This window comes from Spea bombifrons, chromosome 3 (genome assembly GCF_027358695.1).
Source record: "Spea bombifrons isolate aSpeBom1 chromosome 3, aSpeBom1.2.pri, whole genome shotgun sequence".
NCBI lineage: Eukaryota > Metazoa > Chordata > Amphibia > Anura > Pelobatidae > Spea > Spea bombifrons.
In genome coordinates this window covers 89292665-89308652 of record NC_071089.1, presented here as the reverse complement: position 1 = coordinate 89308652, position 15988 = coordinate 89292665, and the positions used below count along the sequence as shown (strand labels likewise).

The following is a 15988-nucleotide window of genomic DNA, read 5'->3' as shown; positions in this document are numbered from 1 at the left end:
ATACAGAATGATAGAGTAACAATAATCCTGCCAACTAAAGCTCAGCTAATGGGAAAATGACTTTAGGTTGATCTCCAGCAGTGTATACGTTTTGATCCATACGTTTAAACCTTGCATTGCTCATATTTCCTTTATATATAATTCTTCCTACATTCAAGTAATCCTATTGCTTCTTCAATATCTATTTTTATCGTACAGGACAGTGTATTTCAACCAACGTACACTGGAGAAGAATTAACATGTACTGTGAATAACCTCCAAAGAAGCACTCAGTATAAATTTAGGGTAAGTCCTTTATGAATTCTATAATCATGATCCCCAGTAGATGGCAATGTTTTATTCCATAATGGATCACCAGTCTCTTATGTTATATCTCTCTGCTATTTATTTGGAAAGCTGAAAGGAAATATTATTTAGTTCTATTTTCAATCTTACTCACAAACATTCTGATGTCCCTTTGCCACCCAAAGGCGTGTAACATCACTCACAGCATTTGGACAACTCTTCGATGCCACCCTTTGCACCACCTACTCTTTTTTCAACATATTTAGTGCTTGATTTGGGTACTATAAATGCAGAGCTGCCCGCTGTCACAGTATTGGGACATCTGCCAGGACAGAAGAGAGCTGAGGCAGTCCTGTTAGAACTGTTTATGGAAATTTAGGACTGTTGGCATCTATGGTTACAACCATTTGTTTCTTCAACTAATGTTTTTGTATTTATTCTTTCGTAAATGTGCTTTTTATATTAGTTTAGACAGTAGTCATCCATTATAAAATAAAAACACGTCCCAGCTCCACAAGTATAACATTTAACATTTTAATTCGGCTGTGCTGCGACGAGAAGTACCCCTTTCAGAAAAGTATTACACCAATATTGCAAAAACGGCAGGGGGGACAGTTTTATATCGAAGTTGAAAGATGTTTAGAGATAACATTTTTTGTTCTATATAAGCTCCCCTATCCCCCCAATCTTTTAAAATGATACATTAACTCTTTGAGTGCCAGAGTGGGGCACATATTGCCCAGTTTGAACAATTTTGCTTTAGTGATATTTAAGTGAGAATCTTATAATCAGCTTGCACTTTACCTAGGGAAACAAGGACAGGTTAAATTATTCATGGTTAACCGTGCATCGCATAACACGATATAGTGGTAAAAATGTACAATACTCCAAAAAACATAATTTTCCCTATCCAAATTTCAAACTCAATAGTATGAGTAACAGAATTAAAATTATATTCTTAAAATATCCTACCTCTTTATAAGTGTTTTCAATAGATGTTGCACATATAACACATGTACGTGACACTAAACAATAGAGAGGACAGTTCCCTTTGAAATCAGTTGTAGGCAGTCAGGAGAGGAGTTTAATGAGACAGATGTATGTAAGGAGTACCTACTCGATATGCATGCAGTAACAATGGAGTCCGATATGCATTAAACGTAAAAAATAATAATTTGAGAGTAGATTGTTCCTTTAATCATATGGACCAAGCCATAGTACTTTCCTCGTAATATTATACGATGCATTATTGCAACATATAATCTGTTATTTTATGGCATCTTGATCTATGCTTTAAATATACAAAAAAATAACCATCTATCCACTATCTCTTCTACAGCTTATCGCCTCTAATGTTGAAGGAAGTAGCAGCCCCAGTGAAATTTTGGTCTGCACGACAAGTCCAGATAGGCCCGGACCTCCTTCTCAACCTGTCGTGAATGGGCTTGTCACTGCACATGGATTCACTGTTGAGTGGGGTATGCAGAGAACACTTTCATTAGTTTTGTTTTATCTCTGTAACTTTGTTTCCAATGCTCTTATTTAGCAAATATGTGATACCGTGTTATCTATTGATTTTTAAAACTGAAGCTACAAGATGTCATTTTAGCCCCCAGTCATACAGTCAAGCTCGAGATTGTACTCTGCAGTGCAGTGGGTAAGGATATTGGGTTTTTTAAATCGGTAAAGATGATATCTTTATCGTCTGACTGACATATATTGATACAATAATAGAGAAGTGCACAACCTAAAAAGTATAAAAGGCACAAAAATTCAGAAATATTGTTGAATCCGTCACACTATACAGTATGCCCATATATTGCTTAGCCTGCCACTATGTCAAAGTAGCCCAAGTTTGGTGAGTCCTATCTAATTTTTCACAGCTATATTATTTAACAAGATGCTGACGTATAATGAATTGCAAGCTTTCAAGACTTTCTATTGTCTAGAATGTCTATTCTTCAGGCATATTATATATATTATACCTATAATATGCCTGGAGAAGAGACCTAGAAAGTCTTGAAAGCTTGCAATTCATTATATGTCAGTTTGCCAATAAAGGTATCATATTTACCAATTTAGCTTTCTCTCTTTCTAACATGGTACAACTCTTTTCCGGCATGGCTACCCTTCTTTTTCAGACATCAAAATGGCCTGTAACACAAGACATTGAGTTCTTCTTGACCCTTTTAAAAGAATAAGCTTAATTGTAATGCATTTTGAATAAATAACAAATATCTGCAGCACCTTGATATGAATCCCCGTGAACTTGTACTTCTGTTACCAGCCGCTCTCAATCTCATTTCTCTCAAGCAAATTATTTCTGCACATGGTACATCTTGTGGATAAACCCACTTCATATTTTAAATTGAGACTTCGAGACCCCCATTGCTATGGATGTGAGTTATCCATCACAAAGTTAACATTCGTTTTAGATTGGGATTCTCATTGGCGCGCTGCGTGATCGTTTAATCAAAACAAACCTGCCGTTCTTTTTTCCCTTCTTTTGTTATATAAATGTTTGCCCTCAATTCTGCTACTAGGAAAAACATTGAGCCACTTTGTGTGACAGGTTGTTAAATGATGTTCATTTTACAAAAATCTTCAAATTTCTAACAAGAAGTGGAAAATGCGCTACGTGAGGATAATTGCTAGGTTTTATAACATTTTCTGTTCTTCAATTTTGAGTTTTTCCTTTTCTTTTTTGTTTTGGTTATATTTTAGATCCTCCTGAAGACAGTGGTGGCTCTGAAATTCTGAAATACTTACTGGAAATTTCGGAAGGGACTTTTGAAGGTGCGTTAAGTGCAAGGACTAGAATACTATATTATTGTAAAGTTACTTTTTCATATATATGTATATATATATATATATATATATATATATATATATGTGTGTGTGTGTGTGTGTATTTGTTAAGTGAAGTAGCTGGTTATGTTTGTATTATTATATTTTTTCTGGTAGTTAAAGGTTTACTGCTAAATATCTGCGCTCAGAACATAGCATATATACTACATATATTGTGTAGTATCTCATTGTTTTTCTTTCGCTTTGGAACAGACACTGCTTTCTTAGTTTCCGTGTCCATTCAAGTACAAGGTGTGAACACAGTCTGCAGGTTAAATCAAAGACACCAACATAAAAATGATTGTCCTTTTTTTTCAACCTATTCACAGTCCGTGATGACCCTGACGCTCTCAGAGATGTACGTCGTTTATATATCAACATGAGACATATTTTTGGATCAGGAAGCTTAGTTGAGGGGGTGCAGTCCCTAGTGCCCCCCACCAATGTCATCAAGTAAATGAAGGAGTGGACACTAGAGGAATAGCCCATCTAAACCACTTAGAGACCTTAGGACCAGCCTTGCAAACACACGATATGAGGACTGATGATACTGTCCCCTTCGTCTAGCTGTAAATATGTAACTGCATATCTGTTGGGAGATGTAGAGAGCTCATTGCTTCTGTTGGTGCCAGTATCAGGGTATGGAATTATAAGTTATATCCCACTCAGAGCCGGCCTTAGGTGTTCTGGCGCCCTGTGCGGACTACTCCTCTGGCGCCCCCCCATCCCAAAAAAAGAAAGGAATAAAAACTTGTAACAAAACCCCAATCACTATATACTACGCCAAACATTGATGTGGTGTAGGCCTACCACTTCATTGTCTGACTTAGTAGTAGGGATGCACCGAAACGAATTCTGGACTGAAGCCGAAAGTGCAGCATTTACCTGGCCAAAACCGAATATGACCCCCCCACACCATAAAGAAATCTAACACTTTTATTTAAAGTAAGTAACACACCAAAATAGGACAAAACAATTAAATAACAATATTATATATATATATATATATATATATATATATATATATATATATAATTAACAGCAATCACATTCCTATCATGCCCAGGCATACCCAGATTCCAGGATGTACTCGCAGACTTGGCATGATAGGAGTATGATTGCCCTATCTACCCCTTCTCACTCCCTTCTGCCCTATCTACCCCTTCTCACTCCCTTCTCCCTATCTACCCCCTTTCCCCTGCCTCACTCCCTTCTCCCTATCTAACCCTCCTAACTATCTACCCTTTCCCTCTTTGAAGTTCACTTACCTTTCAGGAGTCCTGCGGTGGGGGTGCAAGGCCTCTGCCTCTGCCACTGTATGGAACAGTATAGAGTGATGGGAGTTATGATGTACTTTTAGAGCATAATTAGATCATGAAAAAGACATTGGAAATGGTACAGCATAACACCCATCACTCTCACACACTTACCAATCCACACATATACTAATCCACACATATACCAATCCACACATACACCAATCCACACGTATACCAATCCACACACATACCAATCCACACGTATACCAATCCACACGTATACCAACCCACACGTATACCAACCCACACGTATACCAACCCACACGTATACCAACCCACACGTATACCAATCCACACATATATACCAATCCACACATATATACCAATCCACACATATATACCAATTCACACATATATATCAATCCACACATATATACCAATCCACACATATACACCAATCCACACATATACACCAATCCACACATATACTCATGCACACATATACCAATCCACACATACTAATCCACACATACCAATCCACTCCCACTCTCACTGAATGCTTTCCTACCTTTCCTCTTTTCTCCTTACAGCTTCTTTTCCTCCTCTTCGCTCCTCTTCTTCAGTTCTTCTGTCCTCTCTGTCTTCTTCCGGGTCAGAGGGCACGGACAGCGGTGGGCGACGCTTCAGTGCTGTGCGCCGGGATCTGACAACAAACCCCGGCGCACAGCAGCTGTTGCCGCGCGGATCACAAGGGAGCGATATCGGAGGTCTTTAACAGACCTCCGGCTCCCTTGAGCGATTTTAAGCCGGGTTCAAGGGAGATCCTTGAACCGGCTTAAAATCACTCAAGGGAGCCGGAGGTCTGTTAAAGACCTCCGATACCGCTCCCTTGCGAGTCTGCTCCTCCAGCGGCGGACATTGCTGTCCGTCTCTGGAGGGGTGCCGGGTGCCCCCCTGATGAGCGGCACCCGGTGCGGACCGCCCCCCCCGCTATGTACGCTACTGGCGGCGGCGGACCCCGCGCCGGCGCCCCCTGGAGTGTGGCGCCCTGTGCGGTCGCACAAGTCGCACACCCCAAAGGCCGGCCCTGATCCCACTGATGTGGTCACAGCTACATAGGGGTCACGTGAAATTGCAGTGAAAAATAAAAAAAAATCTAGGCCAGAGAAGACATGGGTCATGTATACTGTATGCAAGCAATTTAAATTCATGTTTTTTTATATGCATCATCATATAATTGGAAACCAAGACAAATTGATTCAATATTGGCTTCATATCTATTGGAAGCAAGGCCAGCTTTCTGTGGTTATAATTTAGGTAGATTACATATTAAAATCTAGCTACTTTGTATGTACAGCATGGCTTTTCACATCTTGTTAACTGATCAGGTCAAAGAAATGTTTTTGTTTTTCTTTATTGTGTATTTGCCATGTGGTTTGCTTTATTTTTTACTTAGTGTTTACTATGGCATATGTTAGAAATGCCAGCATTTATCCTGGTGCCCAGAACGTACACACTTTTATTTTAATTATTCTGGAGGGTTATCTTGTCTCTTGTTGAAAAGGGAACATGCCTGTGCCCAGAGAGCTTGTCAAGTTGAAACCCTCCATCTATGAATGTATAGTTCCTGAATATACGATTTCTATTTATATTACATGCTTAGAGGAGCTCAAAGTATTAACATTGTAAATGGATAATGGATGCAATATATATATATATGTCCAGATCAGACATTATATAAACATTTTCTTCCAATAAGATCTTGATCCTCTTGCGCACGATAAACTTAAAATATGGCTGTGTTTTGTCTGTATAAGATCCATTATTTCCTCTGCTTATGCTCTCTGATTTTCAGTAATAACCATTTATTTATCATAAGCAATGTTTCAGTTAAGCAGGGTTGTATCAGTTAACAGTGGCTTAACATCCAATGCATGGCTCGTGTGTACCAATTTAGTGATATTGTTTGTTTATTCGAAAGCCCAGGGTAAATGATGTCAAGATATAGAATACAAGCAGATCAGAGGCCCAGGAGCCAGGATAGGATATCTAACATAGTCGCTTCCTACCAATTACAGCTAATGAATTCCAAGAAAAAGGTCACCTTAACTTAAAGACTGTTTTTTCCATGAGGTTTAGATTCAAGAGAGCAGCATAAAAACACATAGAATTCTCCAGATGTACCATGGAAGATAGCACATTACCCAGTTACTTGCTTCTATTACATATTATTTATTTGTTGTTATGATCAGAATGATCACCATTCTGTTTCAGTGCTTTGAAAGAAAATAAATCATTCAAAACATCCACCGTTTTCACTTGAAAGTCAGTTATCTAAAAAGGTTATAATTACAGATTAAGAAATTAATGCAGATACAGGATAGTAGCGTAGAAAAATATAAATAAAAATACAGGATAACACTTGATGTCGTAAATATATAGACCTGATGTTATAGTTAAATTTACAGAAGGAGAAGCCTTTACAATGTATTTTTAGCTCTATGGGCCCTATGCATTAAAATTAATAAAGTCTATTTTACTGCCCTGCCCTATAGATCATTGTTACCTCTTCACCTGTTATTATTCTTGGCTACCAAAAACAAGCAAACTTCTGATTAAGGATTATAGTAGCACTTCCCGCTGATTGCTCCTCAATAGAAGATGAATGAATGGACCAGATTTCAGATAATGCACACAGTTTTGGGGAAATTGGCTATAAGAATGAGGCTAACATACCTAGGTTGTTCCACCGACATGCTGATATGCTGTCTGCACCCTGACTATAACGTTAAATCCAGACTCAGCCAGCATAATCGGCTGTCAAACTTGCATCTCACATATGAAGTGTTTCTTTTTAGAATGTAAGCTCCGCTGGGCTCAAATTTGCAGAGAGTACTTTGGGATAATGTTTGCGAATGAATTAAATACGTGAAAACATATATATGTTTGGCATATTCATGTTTTACAGCAAATCAATGGAAGGTGGCATACAGTGGGTCTGCAACAGACTATACATTTAAAGACTTAAAACCAGGCACTTTATACAAACTTCGCGTCTGCTCCATCAGCACAGGTGGACACAGCCAGGTGAGCACAATGCTAAACCTAGGAATGTCATTGTCCGTACTCTTAATAGGATATATCACTTTTATTTCTCTTTTGCAGCTTGCAAGACTGAGCCTTATGTTTGGAATTAGAAACTGAGACATTTACGTAAATGAATTAAAATGTTATATTATACTATTATATACATTTTCTTTTCCTTTAAGCAAAAAGTAGCGGTAAGATTATTTTAGCTCAGACTCAAATTAGCTTTGTTTGACTTTGTTTGACATTATTTTAAACTGTTGCAGTTTTAGCAAAGGTTGGTCTTGTCACAAAAGACAAGTAAATGCACTCTTGAAGAGGAAATAGATCTCCAAACTAAATGTATTTAGTATATCTGTTTGATCGTCCAGTATGCATACCTCAGTTACGGCGTCCAGTAGATAAAATTATTAGCCGTTAAATAACACAAGGAACTGGGACAGTGTGCATTATCTAGTCTGGCCTTGGGAGGCCTTCCAGGTTTTAGGAGATAATTGGGCTTGTGTCAACACCACTGATATTGTAAGTTTTAGTGAGCAGTGAGTATTAAAGTCTTGGACAACAAGGTCGAGTAGACCACAAGAAGGCAGCTTTAAGGTTAACTCCCATCCAAAAAGCACAGTAACAAAGGAGTCTTCACCTCCCCCCCGCTAAACTATTTACTCAAAAAGATATGAACTTAAAAGACAATTATGCCAAACGTTTATCATAAATTTCTTTTTTATTTCCAGTGCTCTGAAAGTCAGCCTATTGGCACATTAAGTGTAGCACCTGGTCCATGCCAACCGCCAAGAGTTGTAGGCAAACCAAAGCATAAAGAAGTACAGTTACAATGGGGTAGGTAACCAGTGAATATTTGGCATTGATTTCACCTTGTTAAATTATCTCATTACTTTGCACTCTTTATCCTGATGGAGGCCAATGAAACCTGCAGCCTGTCTAGGTATCCATCCTAGTGGCTTGTGGTAGATTACTGGTTAGTTTTACTACTAATGTTGCTGGTATAGATTTATTATCAGCGACCATCACTCCTGTTATTGGATATATTTTTTTTGTACTGCTCTTACCAAAGACTGAACAAAGCAGGTTCATTGGATGTTGTAGTAATATTAGAGGACGATGTAACAGTTGGAGAGGTTTTAGAGATAACCTCAGGCTGCATTGTGAATTGAGTGAATTAGGACTAATTATGTATCTGCCATTTTACTTGAGTGATCATTCTTCCTTGCCATGGACCAAGCACCCAGGGGCATAACTAGAAACCTCAGGGCCCCGGTGCGAGAATCTGTTAAGGGCCCCCAACCCATCTATCCCTTTCTCACTATCTACCCTCTCCCTCCCTACCCCCTCTTCTCACTATCTCCCCTCTTCCTCCCTACCCCCCTTCTCACGATCTCCCCTCTCCTTCCCTACCCCCCCTTCTCACGATCTACCCTCTCCCTCCCTACCCCCCTTCTCACGATCTACCCTCTCCCTCCCTACCCCCCCTTCTCACGATCTACCCTCTCCCTCCCTACCCCCCCTCACGATCTACCCACTCCCTCCCTACCCCCCCTCTCACGATCTATCCACTCCCTCCCTACCCCCCTTTGTAGGTCACTTACCGTCAACTCCTGTGTTGGGAACGTGAGGCGTTTGTCTCGGGTGCCGGCGCTTCACTGCTGAAGCACTCTGGGCAGCGCTGAGGCAGGCGGTGGGGAGCAGAGGAGTCCTGGATTTCTGTCAGTCAGGGGGGCCCAAAAGGTGGCGAGCGGTCGTTTTCAGCAACCGCTCGGCACCCCTTGGGCCCCCCTGACTGGCAGAACTCCAGGGCCCGGTCGCGACCCCTGCGACCCTGGTAGTTCCGCCACTGCAAGCACCTTTTTTTGTGTGAAGGACCGATGTCACATCAGTTTACGTCTTTAAATTTATTCACAAGTAAATAAAATGAGTAACTGTAATTTTAAGTACATAAACCTAAAGCAATAATCACAAAGTAACCCAGACATACAACACGTACACTCACACTATAAATGCAGTAAAGACAAATCAACATGGAAGGGTAAGCATAATTTTATATCCTGTAATGTGCAGGACCAGACTTGAACTAATTGGGAGCATTGATGGTGAAATAATTCAATTGAATCCAGTAGTCTTTAGGATAAACAGGATTTATTATGTCTAAGTATCTGGTGTGCTGGCATCCGTTATCTCTGTCCATTGCTGAGATGAAACAGAATTTTCTGAGGATATTTAAAGATAAGAAACCTCATGTGTAAACCAAACCATGATTGGCTTCATTAAAGAGGACTTTCTTTTCAGATGCCCCTGTAACAGAGTCAGGATGCCCAGTGATAGAGTATAACTTAGAGCTCTCTGTGCCTGGAGGAGAGGACATTGAAGTGTATCGCGGTCAAGACATGGAGTGTACAGTCAGTGATCTTCTTCCTGGAACAACGTATCATTTCAGAGTACGAGCCAGGAATGATGGAGGAGTAAGTTATTATATTAATTGTCTGCTTAGTGCCAACGCACGCTCCATGCTATTTTTAAAGCCTATTTCTTAGACTGCCTTCATTATCCCTGTTTATGCTTTAGTTACTTTAATGATTTGATTTGTTTACACTGGGTATGCAAATGTCGCATGTATTTTATATTTTGTGCCGTGAATTCAATAATAAGAGCCACAATGATTTCAAGCTGGCCAAGGGTCATCAGAGTTTGTTTCATCAGTAGCTGTAGAGCACAATGTAGAGAAGCAAGCACAAAAAAACCATAATCGTATTGTTTTATCTGATCTTAAAGGGTAGTTTGGGATTGTTTAATCTTTTGTCTGCCGCAGAGACACACACGCATGATTTGCTAGTGTTGGGATTATGTTACAAAATGTGTATAATACATGTCTTGCAAAAGCATGTATTTTGCAGTTTAATGAACTATCCATTGATGCTAATTCATGCTTGTTCTTCCAGTACTCAGGGAGTTAAAATGCTTTTTTTATCATAGTAACCAGAATATAGGCCAATAACATATTAACAAACAAAAGAGTGATATGGTGCCTTCAATAAAAAAACAATAATTTACCCAGTTATATGTTGCAGTTGAGTCTCAAATATCCAACATACAGGGACATACATATGGCCTGTATATGCTGGATATCTGAGACTAAACTAGAACAAATAGTTGAGTAAATGATTGTTTTTTACTGAAGTGCACCATATAACTCTTTCACTTGTTGATATGTTCTAATGTGTGCGTGATTGAGGGAAGCACGTGGATATTGGTGCTGCTGGTTGGTATATATTAGAGGCGATGGTATATCTCACATTTTTTGTTAAAAGCCAATAACTGGTTGCACTTTTAATTCTCATTTGCTGTTAGCTTAGTAAAACCCCACTTAAAGGTTTATGGTCTATTAAAATGGGGGGATATTATTGGGGATAATGTCATAATTTTAAATTTTTGGGTCTAATTGTGGTGTAACCTGGGTGTTCTTCTAAACATTTCTGTTTCAAACATGACTTCAAAGCAAAATATCAGAATTTAAGAAATCTGGGCAAATAATCTGTAATGTGCTTGAAATAATATTAAAAAATTAATAAAAATTGCCAGAAGTTAATTAATACAGATGTATTTGCGTTTCAGTATGGGCCTTATTCAGACGTCGCTGAAATCACAACAGCAGCTGGACCACCCACACAGTGCAGGCAACCAGCTCTGACGTTCCTGTCCGACACGTCAGTACTTATAAGCTGGGAGGTAAGGTGAGGGCTGGTCTGGGGACGCTATGATGTCATAAACGCAGTATAAACTTTCAACCCAAATCCTCTTGCTGTTGCATGCCTTTGACATGTTTGTGAAATAGATATTTCAAAGTCACCATATGTCTTTACATGCATTATTTTTAACCTTTATTTAGTAAGCTCTAACATATTCCATGGGGTTGTACAATATGGAGCAAGCACTTAAAAAACACTTGAGTTACAACAAGCCTTAGTTCCCAGCAAGAGTTGTAAGCTCATAAGGGCCCTGCTTTTGAGCTTACAGTATAAAAGAAGTGTATGGGTAATTGAGACAAAAGGCATTTGTGATAAACACAAAGCACCACCACAATCTAGCCACACTTTTCATAGACCTACCATTGTCATCCACTGAAAAGGGCTGCACTGAGTTGGGTATACAAGGACAGCTCTAGCTTACACATACATACATACACACACAGCCACTCTAACACCATACATATACATGAACACGCACTTAACATACACTTTGACATACGTGCATACATGCACACACAGCCACTCTAACACCATACACTTACATATGCACACACAGTCACTCTAACGTCTTACACGTAAATATATACACAAGTTGATGAATATTGGGGAAACCGTCCTTCATCCCTTAATGTTTTATTTAATAGGACAACAGACTGAACAAAGCAGTTCAAGCTTCAAAGAATAAAATAAAATCTTAACTAGATTGCATTTAGATTTGTATTATATTAGAACGTGGCAATACAGTTTTATTGGCCATGAGAGAGAGGCTGTGCCAAAACAATTTCAAGTTTTCATTTGCACAAGCATTCAGTGCCCACATACCTTTGCAACAGGAAAAATATATGTTTTTTGTGCACACCAACAACTAAAAAAAAAAGTGAACATTACCTTCAAGTTTTTTTCTGTGATCACGTAGAACTTAAGATAGCCAGATGTATTGTTTACACATCCTCTAGGGAGATCATGAAAAAAACCTATGAAGTCTAATAGTAGGTATTGTGCATTTACTTCAAAAAACAAAACAGAATTTTAATCTTTTTCTGAGAACTGTCTTCCCACGAGTTCTTTGAACGTCTCTAATGCTCTCATTCACATAATTACAGCAGTGAATCGGTTGAAAGGGCTGATGAGATCATTTCAAAATAAGATGCACAACCCCTAAAGATGTTGTGTGTGACAACTCTGATTATATATTCAGGTGTTGACCATAATGCCTTTTAAGGGAGACCATTACCAAAATTATGTATCATCATCATCTGTATGTGTAACCCGTTTCTAGACTAGTTATCTTATACCATAAGGCATGCATTTTGTGTTTAATCAGTTTTCTGGTTTGCATTATATTAGAGACTTGAGCATGCACAGTGCCGTACACGCTCAGATAATGTCAGCGTAACCTGACTAAATGTTGGATCCAACAGAGGATCCCACTGTGAATATTCTTCAGCATATATGGTCCAAGCGTCAGAACAGAAGTGAGCTGGGAAGTTAGAAAACAGAAAGGATCACTCAAAATTAACTTCACTATTTTTCTTGCCAATATTAAATTATTGTATGTAACCGCATACTAATATTCTTACCAAGAGCTGTAAGTCCTTCCAAGGGTGCAAAGGACAGTGGCTACAGAGGCAGTTTGTGAGGCAGCTGGGGTGCTGACCTGGGTCAGACCTAGGCTTACACTACATCATTTCATTGCTTTATAAACTTTTACTTAAGATATTTTTAACTATTTATATTTTCATGCCTACATATTTGATTAATGTTGTCTTTGTATTTCTTTTTTTATTATCATCATTATGTACGTATTCAGAGCTTTTTAATTTCTACTGCTCGGCTTTGTAGCCATGCTTGATCAAAAGTTTCGAAGTCGAAATTCCCTGAAATTGTCTCCCTTGGCAATATTCACATATGCAGCTCTCTCTCCTTGTTCATGAAGGGCTATACACCCTTCCATTTCAGTAATTTCCTTCCCTATAAACAGGAATGTGCTAGGAATGTGCTGGTGTCATATATTTAAACAATACAATTATACTGAAGTATGTCTCGTCCGAACAATACAGTCAAAGTAATGTGGACCCATTTTTTTGTACCACCTGTATCCTTTAAGTCCTGTTCTGCTTATTGTTGAAGTAACAAATAGGTGTTCCTTGGAAATTACCATTTAACAGACTTCTGTGCTTCATTGTACAGTTTTGCATATTTTTATTAAGTTTGCATTGTTTTCTTCACTCTTCTAACAAACACTGTTAATTGTAAAAGAAAAAAAAATGTGAATGCTTTGGCCAAGATAGGACAGAGTTCCTTTGGTGTTCTTAGCTACCAAGGACCTCTTCAGATAAGCACAGATGGATCTCAAACCATGTTACTTGAGTTTTTGAATTTATATTTTCTCAGTGTCTATCGTTTGAATTGTGCTGATAGAGAAGCCAGCTTTAGCATATCTGAAATATATATTGCAATATGCTGGCAATATACTTAGATACATCTTAAATTCTCTACAAGTAGGAACCGCCAACTCCTGTCAGTCTGTAACTCCTGCTGCTGACAAGTTAAAATGGCGTCAGCACACTTATATATCTAATGCTTGTCCCCTCCCCTTGTAATTGATGATTGGCCAGAGTGAAAAAGTAAGGAAAAACTCCCACAGGTTGTTGGACCCATCAATCACATCCATAACAATCAATGAGACCACCCCCCATTTGGCTACTTCTACCTATCAGTCATTAATATGTACCGTCCTACACAAAGTCCCTCCCACTTTACCTCAACGAGCGCCAAACGGCTTGTAATGGAGGCAAAATGACTTGTAATGGCAGCTCCACGGGACGACTGGATGAATCTTTAGGAATTTTTGTCGCTTTTGCAGTTCGTTTTCATCAGTTTCGTAGGACATTGCCCTCATTATTGTTGATTTGTACAAATGCACATAACAGGGAATTTTCGTTAAAAATAAAGCTCGTACGAAAATGAAGGCACAAGTCTTGTAAACAGTGTTAGGAGAAGCATTCTAAATTGGCAGATATGATAAGGTGAATACACGTAAGTAGTCAACACCACAAGTGGAACAGATAAAATAAGATAATGTTACTTCAACAACCTGGAAAAGTGCTTCTCCAGTACTTATTAGAAGTCCATCACCATAATGGGGCCCATATACAAAGGGGATAAATATGGCAACATATAGTGTAATACAATTATGACACAAAGCTATATATAATGAATGTATGCAAGAAGGCTTTCTTTAAGAAGGCTTTGAACTTTAATCAGAAGAGTCCTCTGTGCCTTTTGCTGGGGCCAACCCAGCTTCATCAGGAGGTTCTAAAATTCAATATTGTACTAGCCCCAAAAAGATAAATTCTGAAATGGTAACAGACTTTTTTTCTAACTATTTCCAGACAGAAGAGGAAGTTTGAACTAATTCTTAGTCAGTAGATTCCCTCGTTCGGTCCCGTCCATCCTGCAGTATGGAATTTAATATTACGCTGAATTGTGCAAAATGTTTCAATGATGTAACGTTTTCACAGAGATGATTTTTATGCCACTAAAAAAACCACCGATCCCGTTTTTTAACATTTTTAAACTATATATGTTTTTAAAACTATATATATATATATATATATATATATATATATATATATATATCCCGTTTTTTAACGGATATACCCATCCCGTTTTTTAACATTTTTAAACTATATATGTTTTTAAAACTATATATATATATATATATATGCAAAACACCTCCTGTGAAAGTGTTTGTACAATGTGAATTGTTGAGTAAATATAAATCCAAGTATCTTGGTAGCGGTCACCTCCGACACTAAGTCCGTGTCGGTATTGTATATGCATTGTAAGTTTAGTTTATACAATGCCAGCCATGATGAATTCATATTGGACTTTGGTAATACAGCAGTTATGCTGTTTTTTTCCCCTCTCGTTTTGTCATTGGCACAGTGTACGTTATTTTAACCCATTCGTGTCTAGCGGCAGATATTAAAAAGGCGACATTTCTTTTGCAGGGCTCTGAGCGCAATGGCGCAGATATCTCTGCGTACAGACTGCACTGGGCGAAGGAAGACGAGACCTCAGAGTTAGTTTACAGTGGCACAGATACCAGCTTTCAAATAGCTAATCTCTTGCCAGCCACACAATACTGCTGCAGACTTCAGGTATGACACTATTACATTGCTATTTTACAGATCATTTATTCACTAAACAGTGAAATGTAAGTGAATTGGCCATGCATAATTCAGGATTTTTGTGTGTTATAAAATTCTTATATTTTACTCCCGTTCACTCACTTAGCATTTTGTTAAATGATAAAAATGAACAGGTCTATTTTGGAAATCATTCTTACTTTACGTCCTTTTTCGCACCTGCCTAAAACTTTTGCACAGTATTAAATTATAGTACATTATTTTTTCCCTTTTCAGTTTTGTGTGCTGACCAAATGTAACAACACGTGTACAACACAATGATGTCACCTGCATCAACCAAAATAGCACCTCATTATGATATATTCACAAGTACAATTCTTATAAAAATAAAAAGATCAATAGCATGTCGGTCCAACACAAAGCGTGCGCTCCTATTTGCGGAATCTAAAAGCATTTTACAATGGGCTGGTAAGGCTGGTAACTCTCGAACAGGCATTAAAGTAACAATTTATAAACCAGACACAAAGACGGTGCTGTTTGTTACTGTGCTGGAGCCACAACTTGCTTTTGAGAATACACCATAACAATATGGAAAGTC

At 38.5% G+C, this 15988-nt stretch overlaps 1 protein-coding gene across 1 annotated transcript in view; it reads left to right on the top strand.

Annotated features, from left to right (window-relative positions):
- FNDC3B (fibronectin type III domain containing 3B) overlaps positions 1–15988 on the top strand; it is a 148678-nt gene that overhangs the window by 102301 nt on the left and 30389 nt on the right. The window contains exons 14-21 of the mRNA XM_053460580.1: positions 199–285; positions 1625–1763; positions 3010–3081; positions 7360–7478; positions 8210–8315; positions 9780–9952; positions 11103–11216; positions 15253–15402. Of these exons, the coding sequence (XP_053316555.1) occupies positions 199–285; positions 1625–1763; positions 3010–3081; positions 7360–7478; positions 8210–8315; positions 9780–9952; positions 11103–11216; positions 15253–15402 (960 nt within the window). The remainder of the gene's footprint in view (positions 1–198; positions 286–1624; positions 1764–3009; positions 3082–7359; positions 7479–8209; positions 8316–9779; positions 9953–11102; positions 11217–15252; positions 15403–15988) is intronic.